Genomic DNA, 25,138 nt, shown 5'->3' on the forward strand with positions numbered 1-25,138 from the left:
ACAGAAGCGTGTGTGTGAATGGGGGAAGAGAGTCCACAAAGGTCCACACGAGGCAGCGTTGGAGGAGGATGACATTATCTCATGGGTACTGGGATGGACTTGGTGGGCCTTCTATAGGTTACAGCATGGGGATGCATTGAGGAAATCCGACTGTTGCTTTGGCCAGCTGGAGTGCAAGTGGAGACAGTAGCTAATCTGTTAGTTAGCGAGGAGATAATTGTACAATCCCAGGTGCCTTTATTCTTCTTTTAGTGAACTGGGTAGGAATGGGCTCGGTCAATCCTCTACTTCTTTTCATCTTCACTCTACCTAAGTGCTAGTCAACCCCTGCCTTCTCTAGGCAGCCAATACAAGTAGCTTTGCTTCCTGTCCAGCCTCATTCTCTCCCTTTTCTCTCTCCATGACTTCACCCACACTCCTCTTCCTCCTTCTCCCTCTTCGTCCCCCACGTTTCCCTTCTTTTTGTGCAGGGACTCAAATTCAGGGCCTCCTGAACACTAGCCCATTGCTCTACCACTGAGCTACACGCCCAGCCTTCTGTCTTCTTCCAGAGCACAAAGCGTGCTTCCTTACCAGGCCTCTCAGCTCATGCTTTCAACATGCTGGATAGTCTTTTCAGAGAGAGCCTGGGTTCTCAGTGTTTGAGTGGGGCAGCGGCAACAGGACATGATTACCGCTCCAAGCAAGCAAGGGGAACTATAGTAGTACCCAGACTTGTGACTTGGTTCATATGGTGTAAGAAAGACTGTTCATGGGGTTGCATGGGAAATAGGGGTTGAGAGACAGACTCAGGAACAAACTGAATGGGTTTACATTAGGATTTGTGACCTTGGAGGTGTCTGGAAGGCATCCACGTAGAAGTGGCCATTTGGGTGTAAGAAACTGCAGCCCAGAGGAAAGGTTCCTGTTAGAAACAGAGCTGTAAATAGATATGGCCACCTCCCTGCTGAGAATGCTGACTACAAAGAAGACTTACGACAGAGCCTCAGAGAGAGAGAGAGAAACCAGTCTGTCAGGAGTGGGGCAAAAGAAGATGAGCAACATGGGGTCAGAATAGGAAAGGTAAGACTTAGGAACAACAGAAAAGAAGACCAGAAGCCTAGGGGTCAGAAGGCATGGCAGAAAGAAGCAGGCTGGAGAAGATAGTGCTGAAGGGCAGCATAAGATGAGAGCAAAGACTGAAGGAGTCTGGACTAAGCCTGTGGGAAGAGCTGCAGGGCCTGGGGAAGGCAGCAGAGGTAAATCACTACTTCATGGTGCTGGATCCTGGCAGGCAGGACATGGGCATACAAGGTGGTGAGCAATGCCACCTTAAAGGAAGGTTGTATATTTATTTCTTTTTATCCTCTCCTTTTTAAGTCAAGGAGTAGGTGTAAACATGGAAAGGAAAGGTACAGAAGAGGAGAACCACAGTTGGGGAAAACGGAGGTGTCTGGACCTGGTCTGGACACATAGCTCCATCTGCCATGCTGGACACTACTAATTTGAAAGCCAAGCAAACACCACTCCTAGGAGGATGCGCTCAGGTAGTAGGGGCTTTGAGGATCTGCAGGTAATTCCACTGGCAGGCTAGTTTGGGGACCACTCCTCGGAAACCTGTTCCTCAGCTTAGGATCCTCCGCCAGCAGCGCGGTGTCACGTGGGAGCTGATTAGAAACACAGAGCAAAGGAATCAAGATTCCATGTTTTAACACGCTCCCTGGGAGATCCGTGTGCTCATTAAAGTCTGAGAGGCCCTGCACCAGCAGGCAGGAGGAGATGAATGCAGACTGTGCGAATGTGATAAATGTTGATTTATGAATGAAGGCAGGCATGAATGGTGCATCGGGAGGAGTCCTGGTTTACTGATACAGGAAGAGCACCTGTCCTCAGAGACAAAAAACGGGACCGAGAAGGATGATACAGTTGTGGCCAGGCTAATGGGTTGATTTGTCTTGAGAAATCAATAATGTCTGTGTCATCCATAAAATAGGCACCCTCCATGCAAGAGGAAGGAAGGTGGGGGCCTAAGAGTTGGGAAGGGAGTGAAGATGGTTTAAGGGACATGGCAGGTTTGAGCTGGCTAGAAAAGAGTGCAGGGCTAGGAGGGGTCTTGTGACCTCACTGACAACATGGCTATGCAATGTCATCGGTGGGAGCTTGTATGTGTGTGTGTGTGTGTGTGTGTGTGTGTGTGTGTGTATGTAGAGGAAGGTATTGTGTGTGCATATGTGTGTGTAAAGAGGAAGTCAGTGTGTGTGTGTGTGAGTGTGTAGAGGAAGGTATTGTGTGTGCATATGTGTGTGTAAAGAGGAAGTCAGTGTGTGTGTGTGTGTGTGTGTGTGCGCATGTGTGTGTGTGTGTGTGTGTGTAGGAAGGTGTTACTAGGTGGACAACAGAGCCAAAGATCAGAGGACCAAACTTTCCGAGATCTGTCTTTAAGAACGAAGGAATCTAAGGCAGGCAGGGCAGTGAGTGAAGGATGGGACATAGTCCCTGGACCCAAAGTTCTGATGTAGACAAGATCCAGGAGAGGTGGAGTGAGAAAACTGGAGCGTGACCAGAAAGTGTGATGTCAGAGGTGCAAGTCACTTTGGCCAGCGCTGATTTAATCTTCTAGCACAGGAATGGGCTCAACTGGAGAGGTTTAGACTTCAAAAACCCATCTACACACTGGCCTTATGTGATGAGTGGGTAAAACTAGTAGGATAAAAATGTCATGGCCGTGCCCCCTGCACACACTAAGAAACAAATGATAACTAAGGCAAATTACAAGTTTTCCTTACTTCAGCCAGCTTGGGGCTGGGAAATGCAAGGTCGTATGGCGTGTGTTACGAATCTTCACCTTCACAAGTGTAGTCTGTGCTTTCCTCTGCCTATGCCTTAGTCCCTTTGCCTGTCAAACAGGGCTAGGTAATTGCATCTCTCAGAGCTTAGGAAAGATTAAAGAGACACCACATGGAGTGATACCTGGCATGTAATAAACGTTTCTTCTTCCCCATGCTAACTTTCTGCAAAGAGCTGGTAATAGCCATCTACCATGCAAAGCCATGGCCAGCTCCCTCTATTAAAGTGATCATCCAGGAACAGAGTCATAGGAAGGCTGGAAGAGCCCTATATACTCAGAACAGGGTACATCATAGAGGGATCTGAAATCAGAGCAGCCATAGCTCTAGACCTGGAGCTTAGAGGCTCCGGGGACAGCTAAGGTGATGGACCTATGAGCAGAGGCCCTTCTGATTTCTCTGCCCTCCTCCAACCATATTCACTTACTTCCCAAAGGGTCTCTCCAGGGCGAAAGGCCGGGCCGCATAGTAGTACTGCTTGTATTCATCCATCCAAACTTCAGCTGTCCTCTTGGTGTTCCTGGGGAGATAAGGAGTCTCAAGAGGGGGCTTGTCTGGGGATCACTTGCAGGCATTCCCAGTTGAAGACGCACACACACAAAGGCAAAGTCGGTGACAGCATTCAGGCAGCCAGGACAGAGATGTTCACTTTACTGTTTCCAGAACACGAGAGCATGAGCAATTGTCCCCTGTCTCCAAAGGCACCACAAGAGATAGAACTTTAGTAGTATCAACAACCTTTCCACAAAAAAGTACAAATAGGAAAAAAAAAATCACATCAGAAGCTGAACTTTGGTAACGCTCAGAGAAGCAGAAAATGCAAGGGAAACAGGTGTATCCATTTGCCGCCTGGCACTTCGAATACATAGGTGGGGCTTGTGAGGACCAGCTAACCTCTGGTCTGCTTGGCTAGTGAGCCTCCCTCTTCTTTCCCACAGTGGAGATGCTGAGGTCTCAGGTCCCCAAGAGCAAGGTCTGTGCATACATGGGCCAAGCAATGGGTATGTGTAACGAATTAGCAATCAAGCCATATCTTTCAGTACTTCACCAGTATGCTAGGCTTTTCGTCAGACCTTGCTTGAGTTTGACCCTAAAGGTAACAGGAGAAGAGAGAGGGGGCAGGGGAAGAGGGTTAATTGTGATCATTCAACAGTCAGGAAGTCTCAGGAAGATTTCCCCAGAGTCCAAAGAAAGAGATCGGAAAATAGTGAGGGCTGGTGACCTGGGAGAAAGTCAACTTGGGGATCTAACTAGCTTGCTCTTCCAGGTTCTTAGCTCTACTTTAGAGCACAGACGTTTGCTAGAAGAACATGGCAACCCCTTCTGATCTGGAATCTGAAAGGATCACAGGCAAGTGGGGTTTGGGGGTACTGGAAGCAGTTCAGGTCATCTGGCTGGCTCCTGCAAGTGATTTCACTATCTGCAAGCTAGAAGCTGTTTTGCAAACAGTGTGCCTCATTTCTCTAAGCAGAGTGGGCTACCATCAGCCTACAAGGATCTTCACTGGCCAAAGCCCAATCTCAAAAAGGGCAAACATCTGAAGTTCCAGGATCCTGCTAGCTCCCACTTGGAGGTCTCTACTCCTGCAAACCCTCACTACAATGCTATGCTAGAAATCCCTGGTTTACCATTGCAGTTAAAAAAAAATCTGAGATTCTCTGATGCTTTCTACCTTGTTGCCTTCCCCTCCCCCCAACCCCGCCACCCATTCTCTACTTATGTGCCATGATTTGTAAGATGTAGAATTTGACCACTGTTCAAACCCATGCTTCCTCTGAGCCAGCTGTGTCAGGACATGATATACACATGGATACATGTGTGATAAATCAAGAAAGAATACAATTATATTGATAGATGGATGGATAGATAGATAGATAGATAGATAGATAGATAGATAGATAGATAGATAGATAGATAGATAGATNGATAGATAGATAGATAGATAGATAGATAGATAGATAGATAGATAGATAGATGGGTGGGTGGATGGATGGATGGATGGATGGATGGATGGATAGATAGATAGATATCAAAGGATGTGAAGCCCCCACCACGCAAACACAAATGGATCAAACAGCAGGACAAAAGGAAAGGAGAACTGGATGGATGAGAGAAGCAACTGATGCCAAGAGATCAGAGGATCAAAATAAGAAACATAAGTTAAGAAAATTATGAAGACACTCAGGGGCTAGAGAGATGGCTCAGCAGTTACGTGGGGATTGCTCCTGCAGAGGACTTGGATTTAACTGGTTCATGGCAACCGCATTAGTTGGCCTACAGCTGTCTGTAACTTCAGCTCCAGGGAATTCAGTGCTCTCTTCTGGCCACTCTGGGCAACTGTATTCATAAGAATCTGCTCCCTCACACACACATATGCATATTATTTTAAAAAAATTCTAAGGTAAGTAGGCATGCATGAATATTTTGACAAGAGAAATCTAAAAGAAGTGAAATGTTGGGAAGAAGATATATGAAGGAGAGGGATATAAAGACAGACAAGGGGTACCCTGGCGTCGCTTACTTCTGTATCTATGGCAGAGAGGCCCTGAATTAGATGAGAACCCCTGGAGCTGGATTATCAGATTACCACATCTAGACTCTTCTAGTCTACCAGGATACCCTGGAACAGGCACACTGCTGTACCTACCAGCCTGGAGCAGGCACAAGGCTGGACTCTGCAGTGCTTCTCATATCTTGCTTCTCCCTAGGGAATCTTTCTTTGAGTTATCCAACTGTTTCTAACCACCACTACCATCTCCCTTTGCAAAGACCTGGAGGCAGAACCCTTCAGGATGGACTTGACCAGTTATTTTCATCACTGAGGTTCTAGGGGAGGAGGTAGGTTTGGATGGGTTGGTGGGCTCAAGTCTCAGGGATAGCCTAAGGAAGTCTTGGCTTTGATGCCAACTGCCCAGGCAGAGTCCGAGTTGCAGGCATGCAACTTATGCATCATCCAGGGAACTCAGACCATCTTGCAGAGTACCACAGTCTGTTGCAAACCCATGACCACCATTCCCTTGCTGCTATCCACATATTATTGGACCAGGGCATGCACTTACTTTATATATGTGTTGGCGTTTCCATCCGGGAAAATATAAGGATGCTTTTTTCTGAAGACATGTCCCACCCGGCTGCAGGGGATGATCTCCAGGCCACCTCCACACATCCACACTCGGAAAGAGATTTCTGCAAGACATCCATGTTTCTGTTATTACTTTCTAATCCTTCTATACTGGCTCTGAGATGCTGTGTCTAAGGTTTCATAGCCATCTAAGAACAAATTCTCCAACTAGGCTGTGTATTTCTTTGGGAGCCCATGTAATTTGAGTCCCAACACTGAAGAGTGATTTGGGATAGCTCAATAGACAACATGGAGATGTGGGGGATCCTAGTGGGATGTTTTGAGAGATCATAAAAGGCTTGCTTTGGGGCATGATACATAGCAAACATTCAGTGTAGAAAATCAGTTACAGTCACCCTCTATGACAAAATGGTTAGAACAAAGATGAAGGGCAAGGCAGGCAGGGTGTTTCAGGCCCCAAAGGTACTTGCTCCCATGCTTGAAGACCCAAGTTAAGTCTACAGAACAAACATGATGGAAGGAAAGAATGGACTCCCACAATAGGAACAGTCACCAATAGGAACACTGTGGCGCACATATAATGTACCCTCCCAATCAAACAAACAGAACACAGAGACAGGCAGGCAAAGACACACACACACACACACACACACACACACACACACACAGAGAGAGAGAGAGAGAGAGAGAGAGAGAGAGAGAGAGAGAACATAATTCTGAGAACACAGAATTACCTTCTGAGATTGAAACCAAGAGTAGATTTGGGACAAAGTAGAAAACACCACCACATGGACCACCCCAAGCCTGCCCTCCTCCCACTGGATAAACATGAGCTAACTGAGTCCTAGGACAGGAAGACAGAACCTGAGCAGTAATCAGAGCTACTGAGGATGCTCCTCAGGGTAGAGTTTCACACATACACCTATCTCTTCCTGTTTTGCTACTGAGTGGTGGTGGGTAGGGTGGAGTTAGGGCAGGTTGGAGTTAGAGAAGACTGTCCCTAGTGAGTTTCTACTAAGCCTAGGTTCCAGGTCAGGTTTCCCCAACTTAGGGATCGGGGAGATGGTAATGGTGGTAGAAGTGGGCAGGGGCATATTTTACAACTGCAGTTGTTTGAAATTGGCTGTGTGTGGTGATACTGAAAAGCATCTTAAACCAGTGGTATGAGTGCTTTAAAATTCTCTATACATAATGCACCCCCTTTCTGAATCTACCCAAACACCCTCTCCCATCCCACACCTTAATGGGCACATCAGTGTTAGAAAGGCAAGAAAAGGTCATTTCTAATTTGTGGGACTTCCTGCCTGACCTATGCTTTTGCATTGAATCTTAAGCATGAACACAGGCTCCCTAAGAGAAAAAAAAATGTCTGGCTGGCCCTATAATGCAATCCTAGTCCAGGGACAGAAAATGAGGATGTAGGTACCCCTACACCCTTTCCATCACAAACCTGAATATGTCCAACAGCCTGGGTCCTACCTTTCTGCCTCCTGTAACTAGAGTCTCTCTATTGCTTCCCTGTTATACCTCAATCATACAGCAATCAGAGCAGGCACCGAAGATGGGATTCTGCCCCACCCCAACCCACTGCTCTCCCATATCCTCTGCACATTTCTTGCCCCCTTCTGACTCCTCCTAAGGCAAGGAAAGACATGTCTTTGTCTACTAAGTCTGGACAGACCTATTAGATGCATCCTTGGGAAAGCCAGGCTCCAGCTTTCTACAGTTTGATCTTGATCTCCTTGTGAGTTAAACCAAGAACCATAGACATGCTCCACAGAACTGCTGTCAGTATCAAATGAAAGAGACTGCTGAGAATGGCTGTGAATTCAGTACTGTCGGAAACTCAAGGACACCGATCATGAGAAACCCTGTGTAGGCAATCTCCTGAGAACCCAGACACCAATGATATTACCCACCTGGGTGTCCTTCTTCATCTTCTAGCATCTGCCAACACTATAGGAGACACCAGGGCTTACTAACTTAATACCTGAGATTTCCTGTCTCCTCAGATGTCCCACATGTAGAGAACTGGCATTTGTGGCCAGGTTACTGTCTGAGCTTAGTGTTTGTGAGTCAGTAAGCAAGATGTGGCTCAGCCAACCGTCTGTCATCCACATCTTGATCAGAGACTACCATGAACAATCTCAGGGGTCAGATGTAGAATCTTGTTATTTCCATGTGTGGAGGAGACTTCTTTGCTTGTGTGTGATCCTGTCAACCCTTCTCCGGGGACCCAAGAAGTGTCTGCTCCACTTTCTGAAAAGGAAACCTCTATAAACCCACAGCATATGAGATGACGGCCTGGCTTACTAGATATAAGCTACACACGTTGTGCCAGCTTTTCTCTAGCAGATGTATGTGCTTTAGCTACCGTGTCTTCTTTTCCATGTATTCAAATGAGACATATGTCCCTCCTCATTTGAAAAGCAAATTCGTGCAACCTCAATCCCACGCTCCCCACTCTATAAGCTACTCCTTTCTCTGAAGACCCTTCATCCAGCCTTTCTCTTCTGAGTCTACTGACCCTTGCCCTCTGCCATCCATGTACAGTCACCTACCCTTTGTCCCATTCTCATTTCCTCTGTGATGCTGTCATTGAATATCTTTCCAATATTGACTGCTCCATTGTCTGTTTTCAGGGTCCTCTGGATGACATTGAGAACTTTCCTCTGTACCAGCATCCCCATCACTACCAGATACAGTGTTCCACTTCAGGGATACCTGACACTTTAGAGAGACACATGACCCACCATGCCACCTCTTCTACATCTCTTGGCATCATCCCATAGTCCTATCTTATCTCTAGCTCTAAGCCCATCTTCCACCATTTCAGTTTCACCTGTGTTGTGTTAGAGCCAAAATTCAAACTATCACAATTCTTTAGGCTTTATCCAGGGAGACAATAACATCCTCCTGTACTTATAGGTCAGAGAGTTTCCTATCTATCTAATAGTCCTATTTGCTGCTTATTGCTGTCTAGTTTTCTAGTGCAGCTATGCTAAGATAACCTTCAGAAAGACACCAGGAACCGATGTACTTCTCCCTTCAACCTCAAAGTTGTTGCCCTGAAATCCCTCTTCCCCAGGACTGAGCACTGCAATTGCACCCTAAGACACAGGTACTGTCTTCAAAATACCCACAGGTAGGACAAGGAGCAACTACAAAATCAACCATTCAGTTTCTGTCTCATCAAGTCACACATACGATCCTACCAAACTCAGCTCTCCTTCAGACCAGCTGTTCCACCTACAGGAGTCCTTGGACCGGCATGAGTTAGGTTTCTCAGCTCTCAAGCCCAGATTGTTGTAACTGGAGTTTTGGATCTGCCATGGGTCCCTGTGTTGTCACTTGAGTCAAGAGGTCCTCTTGGTGATGTGAGGAGTTTTGAGGTTAGTGTAATGATTTCTAAGCACTACTCTGTAGAATACTTAAAACCTAGGATGTACAACCAGCCTGCCCTTATCTGCATTGTGACTTGAGGAGGATGAGCAGTCTCTCATGCTCACACACTGGGCATGCTTGGTTTGCAGTTTTGTGAAAGCCATTGAGAAAGTCTGCTGACCCTGAGCTTCTCAAAGAGGACCTGGACAAGTGCCATGAGAACCACGGATGCTCAGCTGGGAAGCCAGGCATTCTTAGAGCCTTGCTCTCCATGTTTGCACTGATGTGGTGCCACCATCTCTTCAGTAAGGTTGGAGGGAGCCAAAGTCTTTCTATAGAGAGTCTTTTGGGGTTCTCACTTAGTCAGTGCCTGCGTCATCTCCCTGGTGATAAATGTCACACATATCCAGATCTACTCTGCATCCCAGGCAGGGAGATGTGTAATTACTCCATCCTCACTGGGATACTGTGATGGGACCTTAGTTTTTTGAACTTCAGATTAATATTTGAGAGCAAATTGCCCTCGTGCCCTGCATTCCTTTCCCTTGACTAGCATATACTCATTAGCACATCAGCTATTTTTACTGCCTCTGAGGACCCTCACCTCTTATCACAATCAACACCCATCTGATGAGCATGTAAGTGGTGGGTAGGAATTCAGGGTCCAGAGAGCAGCTCTTTCTCTAGGAAGCACACCGTCCCTGGTCAAAGTGCTGGCTTCATTTCATAGCCTGAATTCTAATGAGGGCAAAGGGTACCAGTTCACATAAGAACAGCTGTGTGCACTAAGTTCTGTTTATTTTTTTATCGATTTATTTATTCAGTGTATGTTCGGGGTATAGGAGGAGGTGGAGGGATGTGAGGGGATGGTCTACACATGTGCACATATGGCATTGAATCTGTGTGCCCATCAGAGGACAACTTGTGGGAGTTGGTTCTTCCCTTCCACCAGGTGGAAGGAGCTTGAACTGGGTCTTGAACTTCAGTCCTCAGGCTTTGGGGACAAGTGTTTTACACACTGGGTCACCTTGCTGGTCCCATGGACCATGTTTCAATGGAGCATCCTAGAGTGTTTACAGTTGTGTATTGTGACATATGTGATCACATCATCTATCTAGCTCTTGATGAGCTTAAACCTGGTGAGGACAAAGGAAGTGGAGCAGACAGTGGTGGGCAGAAAGAGGCGTTCACCAGTCTGTTGTCACGCATAAATCTGCCCTTACTTGTGCGTCAGGTAATTCAGTAATCTTTAATTTCCTGGCTCTTACTGGGTCAAGAAGCAAGCTCAGTGTGTACTAAGGCCAGTTCACCGACTGTAGAATTAATCTTCAAAGCAAACTGTTGAAAACACAAGACCTCCAAAAGGTCGTGAGGGATTGACTCTGGTGCATGGACCAGTGCCGTTATCTAGGGAGTGAGTTGTTATTATGGAAACCTGTCGCTATAAAGTGATGAAGGATTTGCCCTCTATTGAGCTCTCCAGCTTGTACATTTTGCCAAAGGATGATCAAGCAAGCAAACCCTATCCAATCTTGGACTTCCCACTCTCCAAGAGAGTGAGAAATAAAGCTCTATTCCATATTTCCCTTTGAACCACCCAGTGTGGTACCCTGCTATGGCAGCGCAACATCAACTAAGACAATTCCACTATTTTTTTTTTTTTTTAACAAATTCTCTGATTTGACTGGAAATCATCTTATTGGACTATAAAAGATAGCTTTGGATCTGTGAGCCAAATGCATTCCACCTCACATCTGGGTCAACAGATGCTGTACCCAGGCCTCTACTTTTAGACAAGTCTTAACCACGAGTCCACAGTGGTCACCCGTGGCCCTGTGACTATGAACATCCTTTAACTTTCCAAACTCTGATGGCAAATAAGCAACTGGTGTCTCTCTTTGATAGTATGTGGGACATTTAGGAGCAGCAACAAAAGGTGGCCTGTGGGATCACAACTGGGCCTGGAGAATCACACAGGGCACTGGGCTCTAACAGAGCAGCCCAGAGGGTGTCATGTATCATTACATATTTGGGGAAAGATGATGTTTCTTCAAATGTGAATGCTCGCTCTTATTGAGGCCACTTCCCTAACCTTGGGCTAAAAGCAAAGGCAGGAGCACTGAGGATTATCCTCCTTTATCATACACTGGCTGCATGGATGCTGAAGGGAAGACAGCCAACTCTAATGGAGCAGAGACTCAGCTATTTTCACACAGTCTCGTAACATGTGGATGTGATGAGATTCTTATGTTGCTTTAACGATTCTCCTTGGGAGGGTCCTATACTCAGTGTCTTCCATGGCTAAAGTCAGGGTGTCAGCAGGACCATGTCCCTTCATGGAAGCTCTGAAGGAAAACTTGCTATGAAGCTCACTTAAGTGATTTTATAACGGTACCCAAGGCTTCAGGACTTAGGTTCCCTGCTCCTTGCTGGCCGATGGCCCAGAATTTCTTTTCAGCTACTTCTTGCTGTTTCTTCCATCTTTAAACTAACAGCTGCTAATGTCCCTTTGGAGCATGGCACCTGGCTTATGCCAACTCTCTGATGCCACGTGCCTAAGAAAGCTCTCTGATTTTGGAGATCCTGTGATATTAGATTGGACCCATCCGCAACATTCTCCAACCCATTGATTAGTGACCTCATCACACTGCTTAAATACCTTGTGTCACATAAGGTCACATCTAAACAGGCTCCCAGTATTTGGGTGTGGCTACCTTTTGGGGGTGGGGTTCGGGACTGCTCATCTTAAGAGACCACAGCTGCTTCTACCATCAAGCCCTAGACATGGGCTCAGTGGGGAGAGGTAACTTTCCCGAGGGTGTTCAGTGGTAACTATGGGCTTCAAATTTACTCCTAACTGATCTTACAGCCTGAGTTCTTCCTGAACCATACATGTCTCCTGAGCCTGGAATAGCTTGGCATCCCAGACTCCATTCTGAGCATGGTGGGTGGTAACAAGGCTCTTTTGGGCTCTACCTCATTTCTTTTTTCTGCACTGTCCTTTGTGCCTGCTATGCTTTGGAAATCCCCCATTCTAAATTCAGGACTCCCGTATTCTCCCTCCGTGTGTGTGCCAAAGCTTCCTAGTTTGGGAAGTAGGCACCCTCAGCCCCATCCCCACCCTGCCTCGCACACACTTGTGACTGGCAACAGAGTCCTTTTTTTTCCTCTAGAGACCAAAAGCTAAAAGTGAGATGTAGCTCAGGCTCCGAGTAAGTAGATATATATTACATGTATCCTGTGTTATGTAAATTGGAGCTTAAGTATCCAATTTTAATGCAAATCAACCTCGGGGAGAAAAAAAATCTAAAAGCAACATTTCCCTAAAGCCTGCTCTCGTGTCCTAAACTGTGGATATAATTATCAAAAGTGCTCAGCTCATTTTAGAAACACTTGGTGGGGATGAAGTACCAGGTCAGCAGGTGGGGAGGTTAACCAAGCCACAGTATGGCTTTACAAGGCCCTCCAGCCAATCCATCGGCAGCCACTTCTGCAGTGGAAGATGGGGGTGCGGTGAAGGTAGGATCAGATTCAGTCGAAGTCACCTTGGCCAAAGAGCACATGTCATTATGGAGCTGTGAACTATCGTCAACATCACACAGGCAAACATGTCTAGAGCGCAGAGAAATTCTGTCTGGAAAGAACAGACATATCAGTCTGCTGCTATTGTTTATATAATCAAAGAGACCGTTCCAACATAGCTCCACTGGATTCTATGTCAATGGTTTCACATGGTGCTTTGTGCATTGTGTTGCCTGCCCTTCATCCTCATCCCAGATTCAACCAATACCGAACAGTATTTTATTGAAAATAGACAATTGCTTTTTCTTGAGCATACATGTATAACCATTTTCCTCACTATCTTCCCCTAAACCATGCAGTTTAACAACTATTTACATGATATTTGTGTTCTATTATGTATTATACGCAATGGGGGAGTGATTGAAGTAATATAAGTGCTTGCACATAGGTTCTATGCAAATTGGGCACCACTTTATATAAGGGACTTGAGCATCCGTGGGTTTGGGTGTAGGATGATTTTGGATGATTTCCTTCAGACATATGTTTCTGGATTGCCTTGTCACCCAGAAATCCTTTCCCGTTCAGTCTCTCGCTTTTCACACATGCATTTTATGAGCAGTTTCAACTATTCTGGGCATCGAGAATCAGAAATGAGATGAACTTTCTGCTCTTGCCTTAAGAGAGTCAGCAGTGGGACAGGCACAGATAACTGGACAGCCATATACTTAGATGGGTCAGTGGAAGAGTGGTATAAAGGACACTGTGCTGAGAAGACGGGATGCTGAAGTGGGTGGATGGGGGAGGGGGTGGTAGCAGAAGGGAAGGCAGAGAAAGTGTCCCAGCTGTAGAAGAGGTCACTCAGAGCTGCCATCTTCAGGGGTTCATAGTGGGTGCATAAGGAGGCTCTCTGTTCTTGTAGAAGACCTGAACAGTCTGAAAGTTCAGGAGGGTCTGCCAATGTTGGAAGTGTGGCGAGCAGCCTGGTGAACCTAGGAAGATAGACACTTCTGTAGGAGAGGGGCAGGAGGAAGTCCTTGTGGACACAGATCTGGGAGACTTGTCTCCCAGCCAGAGCACTTTGGCAGGAGCTGGAGTAGACATGACGATAATAAATAGCGTTGGAGAACAACTTAGCAAAGAATGGCCAGGATGGAGGAGGGTGTGTGTGGTGTGGTGTGTGTGTGTGTGTGGNTGTGTGTGTGGTGTGGTGTGTGTGTGTGTGTGTGTGTGTGTGTGTGTGTGTGTGTGTGTGTGTGTGTGATGGGCTATACCCTACAGACAGGATTCCTTTGCTCTGGCGGGCACCTTCTTTTATCCTCTTTTATAGCCAAAGCATCACTCACACTATCCATCCAGATCCTCAGTCAGTCATGTGGACCCCCTTAGAATCCTCACCTCCTCATACTTTGTGGCCTAGCTATCCACTCCTTGCAACTGCTACCCGTGCACATAAGCATGTCATGTATGTGCTCTTGGAAAAATGTACCTTATTTTTCTGGTATACAAAAATACTTAAAAGGAAAGGAAGAAAGAAAGAAAGAAAGAAAGAAAGAAAGAAAGAAAGAAAGAAAGAAAGAAAGAAGAAAGAAGGAAGGAAGGAAGGAAAAGGAAGGAAGGAAGGAAAAGTAAGGAAGGAAGGAAAAGGAAGGAAGGAAGAAGAGAAAAGAAGAAAGAAAAGAGGGTGAAAGAGTGCAGAAAGGCTTGCAAAGTGCTCTTGGCTGGCTATAGCGGAATAGAATTTTGGGGTGCGGTGAAACAGTGCTGTGGTGGCTGTCTACAGTGCTTCTCTGGTCTCAAAGATTTTTGTGATGGATTATAAATGTCTTTCCCACACCTCCTAGGGACCATTTCCCAACTGCTTTATTCAAATCAGCCCTCAGTAATACCAAACGACTCGGAGGCCGGCTCGATGAGATTGCATCTTGATTTGAGCAGCTGTGTGCTAACATTGCTCCAAAGGAAGGGTGCTGGTAAGTCAGACCGGAATGTGCCATCCTGCTGCTGAGAGTGCTACCTGCATCCAAATGCGACTGCTGCATCCAGGAGGGACCGTCCTCACCTTGTACAGTTCAAGGGGATGGGAAGAGCCCCAGTAGACAGACGGGATGGAGCTGAGCTGTAACTAAGGAGGATTTTCTAACAATTCCACAAAAATTCTTAACCCAGAATATGTCGGACAGTGAAAATTTCTGAATCATTACGGGTGGCTTTAGGGCAGAGACTGGACCACTGTTGTCTATCAGAGGGCTCCAGGGAACACTTATTTGCTGCTGGGAAGGAGGGCTGGAATGCCTCAGTAAGGAATGCTGGGATATCCAGCTTCCCCCCAGGCTAGTGTAGACAGACTTTGCCTTGAACCCCATGCCAGCACATCCACAATTCCCGTTCCATTCCACCCCTGATGGCTTATGTGCTAGACACGGGAGATCCAGATTTGTTTACTGTGCTTCCGGTCTGACCCCCCCCCCCCCACTTGGCAAGGGACCAACTTCCTGATAGATTTCTCCCCTGTACTGACTGCCCAGGTTGGGAGGACAGATGCTATGGGTTAGGCCAAAGCCATAAATTTCTGGGAAATAATTCTTAGTGACTGAGGAAGAAAGTCATAAAACACCCTGAGGGCAATGGGCAGAAGACAACAAAGGCGGTGGCTGATGCCAGGCAGCTCAGTGCCAAGAGGAGCCCTTGGATCACTTTTCTGGCCTGCATACTGTTTCCCCAGGCCCATGCTCGCATATCTCCCAGAGCCTAGCACAGAGGAGAAGCACTCCACACATAATGATTCCCTCTCTTATATTTTTTTCTGATTGGCTTGCTCAACCAGTCGTCACTGTGGGCCTCCTGGTACACTGAAAGATGGAGGTAGTCAGGACATAGCCCACCACATGCCATCTCCAGTCCTGCTTGCTACTTAGTTTCCTAGGTAGAGACTCACATGCCCATGGCATACTGCCATTCTCAGTTACCCTAGAATAGTCACAGTACCCGAAGAAGGAAAGTTGTTGCATCAAAGCTACACTTTCCCACAGAAGGGCAGGGGATAACTTAGCGTTAGCAGAGGGATGAAATGGCTTTCCCTCTGAAATGTTTTCCCTGTAGCTGCAAATATCAGCCACCACTGTGGCTAGGACAGGCCACCTTTGAGTCAGCCCCTCTCTCTCCCTGGTTCCCGTCCCACTGAAAGGCGAGGGTAAATTATCTCTTGGTTTTTGTGGTGATTAACCCAGCACGATGATGAGAAGGGATTTGCTCTCTCATCCCTCTCCTGCACTTTCTCTCTTCTCAGTCTTCTTCGACTCCAGATTCCTAAGTCCGGTGCTTCTAGTTCAAACCTGCATCCGGCCCCACAGACTTGGCATTCATCTTAGTTCTCTTGGATTTCACATCTCACTTTCTCCCTCATGAACATGCTTGGACATGCTTCCCTGGTACTTGGTGTCTATATTTACCATGGAGAAATTCTCTTGCTATGACCGCCTTCGTACAATCACTGTTCTGGGACCCTAACCAGTCTGTTCCCTAAGGGGGTAACTCAGCTTTCCCAGATGCCCCCTGCCAGATCCTGGTTACTGTTCAGTGGACGCAGTGGCTAAGGGCACAGAATCCTCAGGCTGTACTGAACTGGTATAGGTCATGACATACGAAACAGAAACTTACCAAAGTTCTCTCCACCCCAGATGTCCATGTCCACGTCATATTTACCCAGGTAATCGAACCAGGCTTTGTCAATCACAAAGAGCCCTCCGGCTATGATTGGAGTCCTGTGTGTTTGGAAGGAAGATAAAGTTGGGGAGCATATGAGGAGGTAAACTCAAACTCTGTGGTTCTGAGAATCCAGAACTCAAGGCAATTTTCTCCTGATTCGTGGCCCTCTTCAGAAGAGCCAGTATATTTTTAGGTTATCTAAAACAAGGATCTGCTGCGGATTTCTGTCCTCTGCTTGAAAATTCCCTGACCTTGCAGTCAGGAAACATCACTGATCAACACCCCTCCAAGGAGCTTTCCCCTGCCCCTCCTCCTCCAGTTCTGCTCGGTGAGGCTCTTGGAGCAGAGCTGGCAAGCCACTGACCAGGCAGAGAAACCGCACAGCCGTGTCCTGACCTGGGCTCACTTCTCTGATTTGTGTCTTTACCTTTTGGCTGTATCTTGAATTCCTTCCCCTTATCCGAAATAAAAGTGTAACTGAAATCCTAATTCCCAGTATCTCAGAATGTGACTTTATTTGGAGACAGGAGATTATGTCTACAAAGAGGTAACCAAGTTAAAACATGGTAATTAGGGTAGGCCAATGTGACAGGGGTTCTTATAAAGAGGGAATTTGACATGCAAATGTGAATATACCAAGAGGAGTGTGTGGGAACTGGAGAGAAGTTGGCAATCTGTAAAGAGCAAAGAGGCCTGGGCAGTCATGAGAGGGAACTTCTCCATCTGAGGATGTCTGGTCTGCTTCTAAACCATGGCATGTGTTTCTGCTATTTATGCAGTTTGGGTATTGGTTGCTATAGCTACAGCAAACTAATACACCTTTGTGTATGTGTGTGTGTGTGTGTGTGTGTGTGTGTGTGTGTGTGTGTGCGTGTGTGTGTGTGTGTGTGTGTGTATGTGTGTGTGTGGTGCCTCCTTTAACCTACTGTGACTCTTGTTTGCTTGGAGAGATGCCAGAGAAGCTGCTGAGAAAGAGAAAATGTTCAAGTGGCAGCGTTATCTGGTTCTACTCTCCTTCCTGGATTCACTCCAGATTCTGAAGGTTGGAAACTGGAAGAAGAGCCAGTGGATACATGAGACACAAGTCTCACTTCATGGTTGAGCGCTGAGTCTCCTCCCACTTGTCTACTCCACCATCATTGGGCTCTTTGATACCCCTCTAATCTTCAGTTCAGCATAATAATCAAACAGCTATAATGAGGGAGGGGCCAGAGAAACAGGCGCTATTGAATAGTCTTGGGCATTACTAAGCGACTGGGTGGAGAAATTCCAGTCCACTGGCCTTGTCTGTGGTTATTTAACCAATCCAGATTCCCTCTGCTGTTCTCTGAGGCAGAACTGCTTGAGTCTGGAGGTTCCCAAGAGGCCTTGAATGAGCTTGCTAACCAGTCTCAAGTATAACATCAAGCATAATATCATATCTCAATGCTGAGATCACAGGCTCTGCTGCAGGATAGAAACTATGTTTTATTCTAAGCCAAAACCTCTCCAATGGCTGTGAACTCCAGGAAGAAAGCTTGCTATCCCAGGTGACTGTGGAACTGACAAAAAGAATTCATAGCAAAGCCACTTACCACATGGTCAGCTGGCTCACTTCAAGCCATCGTGTTTCCACAGGACAAGCCTGAATGTGTTAATACATGGTGCTGGTCATGCCCTCATACCAGTTTACAGTTACAGAGTGTGTAGCCTCCACAAACCCACCCTCTCGGAGCTGAATCCTGGCAACCAAGACCTTGGGCCCATGGGCCCTAGGGAGCATTTCTTCCCTTACCAGAGACCCAAATGTGATGATCTTGGACTCTTACATGTTAGCCACAAGGAGGCTTAAAAGCCATCATGTCATGTGTGAAGGTGAAGTGTTGGTTATCTTTCCTTGGCACAGGTCTCCAAAGGACCCAATCCTTTACCCAGAAGTTTGTGTGCTGATAGAAACCTTCTAGAAAAAGGGCAGAGATTCTCTGGCCCAGGCTTTTGTTCCTGCTTTTCCACTCTTCTGAACCAACACCCAGCATGGACCTTTCTGGGATCAAGTGGAGCTGAACCTGCCCACCCCTCCTGCAACAGCCTATTTACTCACCGGATGGGCTCAGTAGGGTCTAGGCGCAAAGCTTTCTGCTCCAGGGAGAGCTGCTCCCACTGGAAGTGTAGGCTCCAGTCAAAGCCTAAAACACAGCATTGAGTCAGTAGATCCAGCTTCTCAGATTACCCAGCTCTCCCTTATCCCACTCTTTCTCCAGTTCCTGGGGAAACTGGTCCCAGGGACGACAAGTTCCCCTCTGGTCTGACCACAGCAGGGTCACCAAAGTTACTTCTGAATTCCCTTCTCCCACTCTAGCCTATGGAGTCTCTCTGAAGCTCTCTGCTAGAGTTAAGGAATCAAGGGCAAAGGGTAAAAGCCAAGGTACAGGCACAAAGGTGACAACGATGGGCAGTTATGGGACAAGAATTATAGGTCTAATAGGTCTATGTCTCAGGAAGGAATAACTGAGGGTTTGGGGGCAAACCACCTCGAAGTTAGTTTTGGGTAGAAGTGAACTGTGCTCTAGGCAGAGAGCAGAGGGGGAGCATCTCCGGGAGAGGGTGATGAAATGCCAAGATGCCAGACCAACATAGCCCAGGACTCCCTGCATCCTCATGTCTAGAGGCGAGCCCCAGGTTAAAGCTAGAGCTCCGGAGGCTGGGTGTCTGGCTTATAGCCACATCATTTCCCTTCACTGTCCCAAGAGAAAAGGCCAAGCGGAACTGAGTTTTATTACAAGACAAAGACCTGGACATGCCAGACAACCAGGAGGTCTTCCTTCATGTTTCCCACTTTGAGATGAGATGAAGGAGGAAGAGGAGGGAAAAGAAGGAGGGGGAAGATCAGGAAGAGAAAGCCTGAGAAAGAAAAAGAGGAGAAACAAGACAAGGAGGGGAGGGGGAGGAGGAAGAGGTGGAGGTGGAGGTAGGGGAGGAGGGAAAGATATTAGCTCACTCACCCCCTCTGAGCTCTGAGGCAGACTCAATGTAGTTGAAGGTGTCCAGGTTAATGATGTCAATCACAGGGCACACAACCCTGGTGTAGTCCTGGAAAACCAAAGCCTGCATTCAGTTTGCAGGGAGGACCTGCTGACTGGGAATCAGGGAACTTGGGAAGCTGGGGGTGTGATCCATGAGTGACCCTACTCTGTAGTCACATGAGGCAAGTCCAGGCATCCCCAGAGGGAACCTGGGTTCCCAAATTCTTTCACCTGAGGCCTATGGTTCTTAGACAAGCTAATGAAGAACAGTTCCCTGAAGTCAGATCCATAGCTATATTTTCAGTCCTGAATTCCAGCCTTCCGATCAGCTCAGTATGCCACAGGCTACTTCCATGTACACGGTCATTCAGGTCTCCAACACTCCTTCCTTCAAGTGTTGGTTTCTATTAACAGACCGTCCCATATCCTATCCCCCTGGCACTGAATTAAGATTTACCCTGTCCATCAATCAGACCAGGTTCTGGTTCTGGCTCTAAAGCAGTGTCTCTTGCTGCAACCTTTGAATACAGTTCTTCATGTTGTGGTGACCCTGACCATCAAATCATTTTCATTGCTACTTCATAACTGTAATTTTGCTACTCCTATGAATTCTAACGTAAACAGCTGATATGCAGGACATCTGATATGCAACCCTCCCCCAAGAGGCGGAGACCCACAGTTTCAGAATCACTACTTTAATTCTTCTGAGTCCACACGGACTCAGAGAGAACTGCAATGGACCTCTAAAGCCTTCCTCATCTCTGTTTCCTTTCCTTCTGTGTGTGGCTGGCTGCCTATGCTCTTTTTGCTCTGCAAATCTGGCCGTGCAACTCAATTGCCCAGTATTTTAATCACCAGCAACATAAGGTACATTTCTTAACACTGTCTCTAAGGCCATCCAAACCTGCTTCCGCCTATGAGCGGGAACAGACATCACCAGAGGCTGGGAAGGGTAGTGGGGCAGGATCACATAGAGATAATTGATAACAGGCACCAAAATTCAGGGAAGGGAGGCGTAAGTCCTACAGTTCTCCAGCACAGCGAGAAGATCGAGATTTTTAATAATTTATTATGTATTGCAAAATGTTAAAGAAAAGATTTTGAATATTCTCAACACAAAGAAACGATCAATGTTTAAGGTGACAGAAATGCTCATTAGCCTAATTTGATCATTACCTCTTGTACGCAGATCTGGAGGTGTTGTCCAGTACCCCATACCTTAATATCCCATGAATATATAGAAGTATTGTGTTAATTTTTAAAGAAATTAAAAAAAAGTCATGCATTTTGCTTTGCAATTTCATCACTTAGCCCTTCCCCAGTTTGTAGCTATCAAAGTCATCAGGTGAGAGGGTCAGAGAGATGCCTCAGTGATCAATAGTGCTTCCTGCTCTTGAAAGAGGACTTGGGTTCAGTTCCCAGTATCCACATCAGCAGACTTACAGACCCCTATAACTCTGGCTCCAGAGGATCTGATGCCTCTGGCCTTCATGGGCAATGGGCACCTGCACACATGTGTATGTACACATACTCACATTCAGATGCACACATTCACATAACTAAACATAAATTAATATCTAAAGAATCATATTTTCAAAATAACCAAGCCTACATCCTCAGTCCGTGGGGGGATATAAAACCTGTTGTTTGTCCATTGTAGGGGAGTAAACAACTGGGCCAACAGCCCAACAGTGGCATAAATGATCTGGGAACATGATGACCCTTGGATCTTACATTTAGAGTCACATGGCCTATAGAGGCTAGCTCATCTCAAAGAAGCTCTCCTATATACCCACCACCCTTGGGCTATCTCAGGCTTCAGGAACGTCTGCTTCTTCTTGAAGCCTTTTAATTTTCCGGTTTAATTTTTCTCCTGCAAATGAAACTGTCTTCCTATTTTAAACTCCAGCATCACTGAGCACTTGATTCTAAGTTCACAGACTTAATTTGGCCCCGAGCCTCCCACATCCAACTCTCTCTGACAGTAACAAGGTGCTGCCGAAAACCGACCGGCCCAGGTGGCAGTGGGTGCTCGGTGCCAAGGTACCACTTCTGCTGCAGGGACATTGTGAAATTGTCAGCTGTCAGCACTGCACCTGCCTGGGTGCCACCATCTCTTTGGGGGCTACCCTCCAGCCATTGATGTGTGTCTGAGCATAATACTCACATCATTTTATTTTTATAAGAAAACCAAAGGTCTTCAGAGACATATTCGGCAAAACTGACAAAGTCTTCACGCTCTCTTTCCCTCCTGTGTTCAGGGACTGCTGCAGCTGCACAGAGTCCTTCTGTGACCCATGCACAGTAAAGGATTTAAACACGCTCAGAGGCATGTCTAGTCTGTGCCCAGCTGCTAGGGATAACCTTTAAGCCCTTGAAACATCCTGCCTAGCAGACAGTCATCATTTACCTGGGAGTCTCGGGTCACACTACATACTCTGTGCTCTCAGTGTGGTGTATGGAAGGGGTTTGTCCCACGAAGTGCCAACTTGATCTCTGTAGCCACATGGTGACCGTGAAGGTTCAGGCTCATGTAGGCAACTGAAGGCCAGTTAGAGCGCTGCATACCAATGTGTAGGTGAGCTTCTCTGGTTGCCACGCTGCCCTCCCCAACCCTAGGCTGTCTGTCCTACGGTTCTCCCAGAAGAAGCAAACACTGTCTCTGGAACCCTTCCGGGAGCGGAGAGCTAAATAATCATGATGGAACTTGCCACAGAGCCCTTCCCCCCCTGCTGTGGGTAACCTGCTTCCCTTTACTGTAATCAGTGGCAAACACAAGCTTTGCTGACTTGTGCATCCTGTGCATCCTTGCATTGAGCCCAGGAATGGTCTTGAGGACTCTTCGTCTATAATAATTCTGTTTTGTTTTGTTTTAGTGGAAATGAAACTCCCTTCCTTATTTAAAAATCAAAATGAAAAAAACCAAGTCTAGAGCCTTTAGCCTCAGCCTCCAAAGGGGTCCTTCTCCACAGCTGGGACAGACACCCCTGTCAGGAAACAAGCGATCTCCCACCCACTGAGGACTCGTGTGTTCGGTTTTCCATCACACCTCGGCTGTGGTACCTGGTCTGTGGAGGACAGACAGGCAAGGAAGGCTGTCTGGGATGGAGCAAGTGCTATGTGGGCTTGTCACATAGCCTCTTCAAAGAGGCCACAGAAGCCTTTGTGAAGGCGTCACCAAAACCAGAGTATGAGTTATCTGTGTGAAAGGATTGGTCCCCACTCTCCGGCATGTCCCTCGGGTCCAGTTCCGACCCCGGCAGGCAGCAGATGTTTGATGGAGTCGGCTAAAGGGGATACCATCGGCTGCTCAGAGGATATTATATAGGTGGTGGCCAGGAGCCCATGGGTTGCTTATGGCTTAACGGGATAGCTTCTCAAACTGTAGGCTCAATAATGGAGAGTGTCTCAATACAACACTCAGAGCCTTCAGAGTCTCCCGTCGTATGCCGCTCAAAGGGTATAACTGGAAAGTTAGGCTCAGGCTTGACTATAAGCAAGCGGCTGGTGAAATCCTGGGATGATCCCAGACTATGCCCTAGCCCCCATTTCCTCTCCTACCTTGAAAATCCAAGCCCTATTCCCACTCTTCCTCCTGCCCCAGCCATAGGTCTCCTGCCTAGGAAAGAGGCTGAGAGTACCCAGCAGTAGCCATCCATTATGGTTGCTCTCATACCTCAGCTTTCCTCCTTGATTCACATAATGAAAGCATATGGCGAATGGCTAATCAGAAACTTCTAGAAGCACTCTCTGAGGCTGTCACCAGCACTCCCGACTCTTCCCCCCTGGTATAGGAGTTGTCATGAGATAAAGATGAGTAAGGAGATGCTACAATTGAGGAGAGATGAGTGGGTCGTGGAGTGAATTGGTTCAGGGTCTAGAAACAGTCTGGGGGTCTTTCAGCTAGCCTGGGGGGGGAGGTGTGATGTGTTAGTTAAGTTTTCCTCCTATGACCAAATACTTGACAAGAAGCAACTGAAGGGAAGGAAGGATCTCTTTGGACTCTGTGCGGCAGGGAAGGCACCAGGAGCCCCGGTGGGAGCTGGACTCTGAGGCTGCTTGCCTGTATCTCCTTAAATCAGACAGGGAAGAGAGATTAATTGGAAGAGGGGAAGGCTACAGCCCTTAAGACTCGCCCTCAGAAGCCCACTTCCTCCTGCTAGATGCCTCCTCCCTTTGCTAGCTCCATAACCTTCCACATCAGTACCGCCAGCTGGGGACCAAATATTCAAACACATAAGTTGCCAGAGGGTGGAGGATCAGTTTACATCCAAATGATTCATTTTCAAGAAGCTGGGGTGGGGTGGGGTGGGGGGTTCATTACCGAGGTGCTATGGGGGGGTGCATTTGTTGACAAAATAATCTGGATTTCTATTTGGGTTTTGTCATGTAGAAATGTGTATGATCTTACTAGATTGGCTCATTCTGTGGGATCCTGTTTGTAAATCTGTGAAGCAAAGGCCAAGTCGCTATTATTTGTAAAATGATCCTGCCTTTTAATAGAGTTTGAGTAAGGAAGCAAGAGAGGAAAACACATGCAAAGGTGTTGAAGGATACATAAACTATTATTTATATACATTTGCTGAACGTTGAAAGGATTGAGAATCCTTGAAATCTCCTTCCCATCAAAGAAATACATAGGGTAGGAGACAGAAGAAAGAAGCACATTAAAAACGTGCTTGAGCGCCCGCACCTCCCCCCCACCCCCACAAACCAACTTGGTGTGTGTTTCTAGTATCAAGTAATTAGGGGGAAGAGGAGGGAAATTAGGGAGTTGCTACAGCTGAGGACAGCAGAGGGGAGCCCAAGCCTAGCTTTTTTCTTATTTTGCTCTATTTTTGAAAATCTCAATCTCCAATTACAGCTGAAAGTTTTTCCATTTCCACTCACAAGACCAAATGACGTTCTATGTGGAGACAAGGCTATACAAAGAAACCCTGAAACACAGTGGGAATGCTTACATGTTCCCTATCCCTGGGGCTGTCCCAGGGCCTGCCCCGCCCTATAGCATCAAGAGGCAGGGCTTTTGAGGTAATCTTAGCAGCCCTCAGAGGGCCCTCTGGGCTGATCCTCACTAATCTCCTCACTATGAAAGGTTGAGCTCAGAAGGTGTTAGGGACCAAGGAGCTAAGCTCCATCATGGGACCAAATGACTCCCAGAGGAGTGTTTGGCTGCAGGAAGTCAAACTCCCATTTGAGAAAGCAAAGAGGCCTGCCAGTCTGCAGGCAAGGCTGGTTGCAGATAAAGAAATGAGAGCATCTCTCAGGGAGTTCTTCCACAGGGACTGGGAGCCATTGGGATAGAAAGGGCTTCAGACTTGCTAAGGCTGAACTTCCTTAAATCTCCCCAAGATTGGCTATCTACTAAAGGCTCCCATGAGACTGGGTACATCTATATTTTTATCATGTGTGGAAGAGAAGCTCATGAGGTGCCACCTCTCAACTGTTAGTCTGTGGGCAGCTAATGAGTGTTGGGGGTGGGGAGAGGCTGAAATTCATTTCCCCCAGTAGTGTAGCCACTGGTAAGTTCCTACTTTCAGTAACTAATCTTCCACTTATGCTCAGGCAAGCAACCTTAATTAAACACAGTGAGCAAAAAAGACACACACACACACACA

The 25,138-nt window shown here is 46.9% G+C and overlaps 1 protein-coding gene across 1 annotated transcript in view; it reads right to left on the minus strand.

The window, feature by feature from the left end:
* Positions 1-25,138, minus strand: part of Galnt14 (polypeptide N-acetylgalactosaminyltransferase 14) — a 214,368-nt gene that overhangs the window by 12,417 nt on the left and 176,813 nt on the right. The window contains exons 7-11 of the mRNA XM_021217755.2: positions 19,500-19,587; positions 18,599-18,683; positions 16,471-16,574; positions 5,885-6,011; positions 3,253-3,345 (exon numbers count right to left, since the gene is read on the minus strand). Coding sequence (XP_021073414.1) covers positions 3,253-3,345; positions 5,885-6,011; positions 16,471-16,574; positions 18,599-18,683; positions 19,500-19,587 — 497 coding nt within the window. The remainder of the gene's footprint in view (positions 1-3,252; positions 3,346-5,884; positions 6,012-16,470; positions 16,575-18,598; positions 18,684-19,499; positions 19,588-25,138) is intronic.

The sequence above is a fragment of the Mus pahari genome, chromosome 18 (genome assembly GCF_900095145.1).
Source record: "Mus pahari chromosome 18, PAHARI_EIJ_v1.1, whole genome shotgun sequence".
Lineage (NCBI taxonomy): Eukaryota > Metazoa > Chordata > Mammalia > Rodentia > Muridae > Mus > Mus pahari.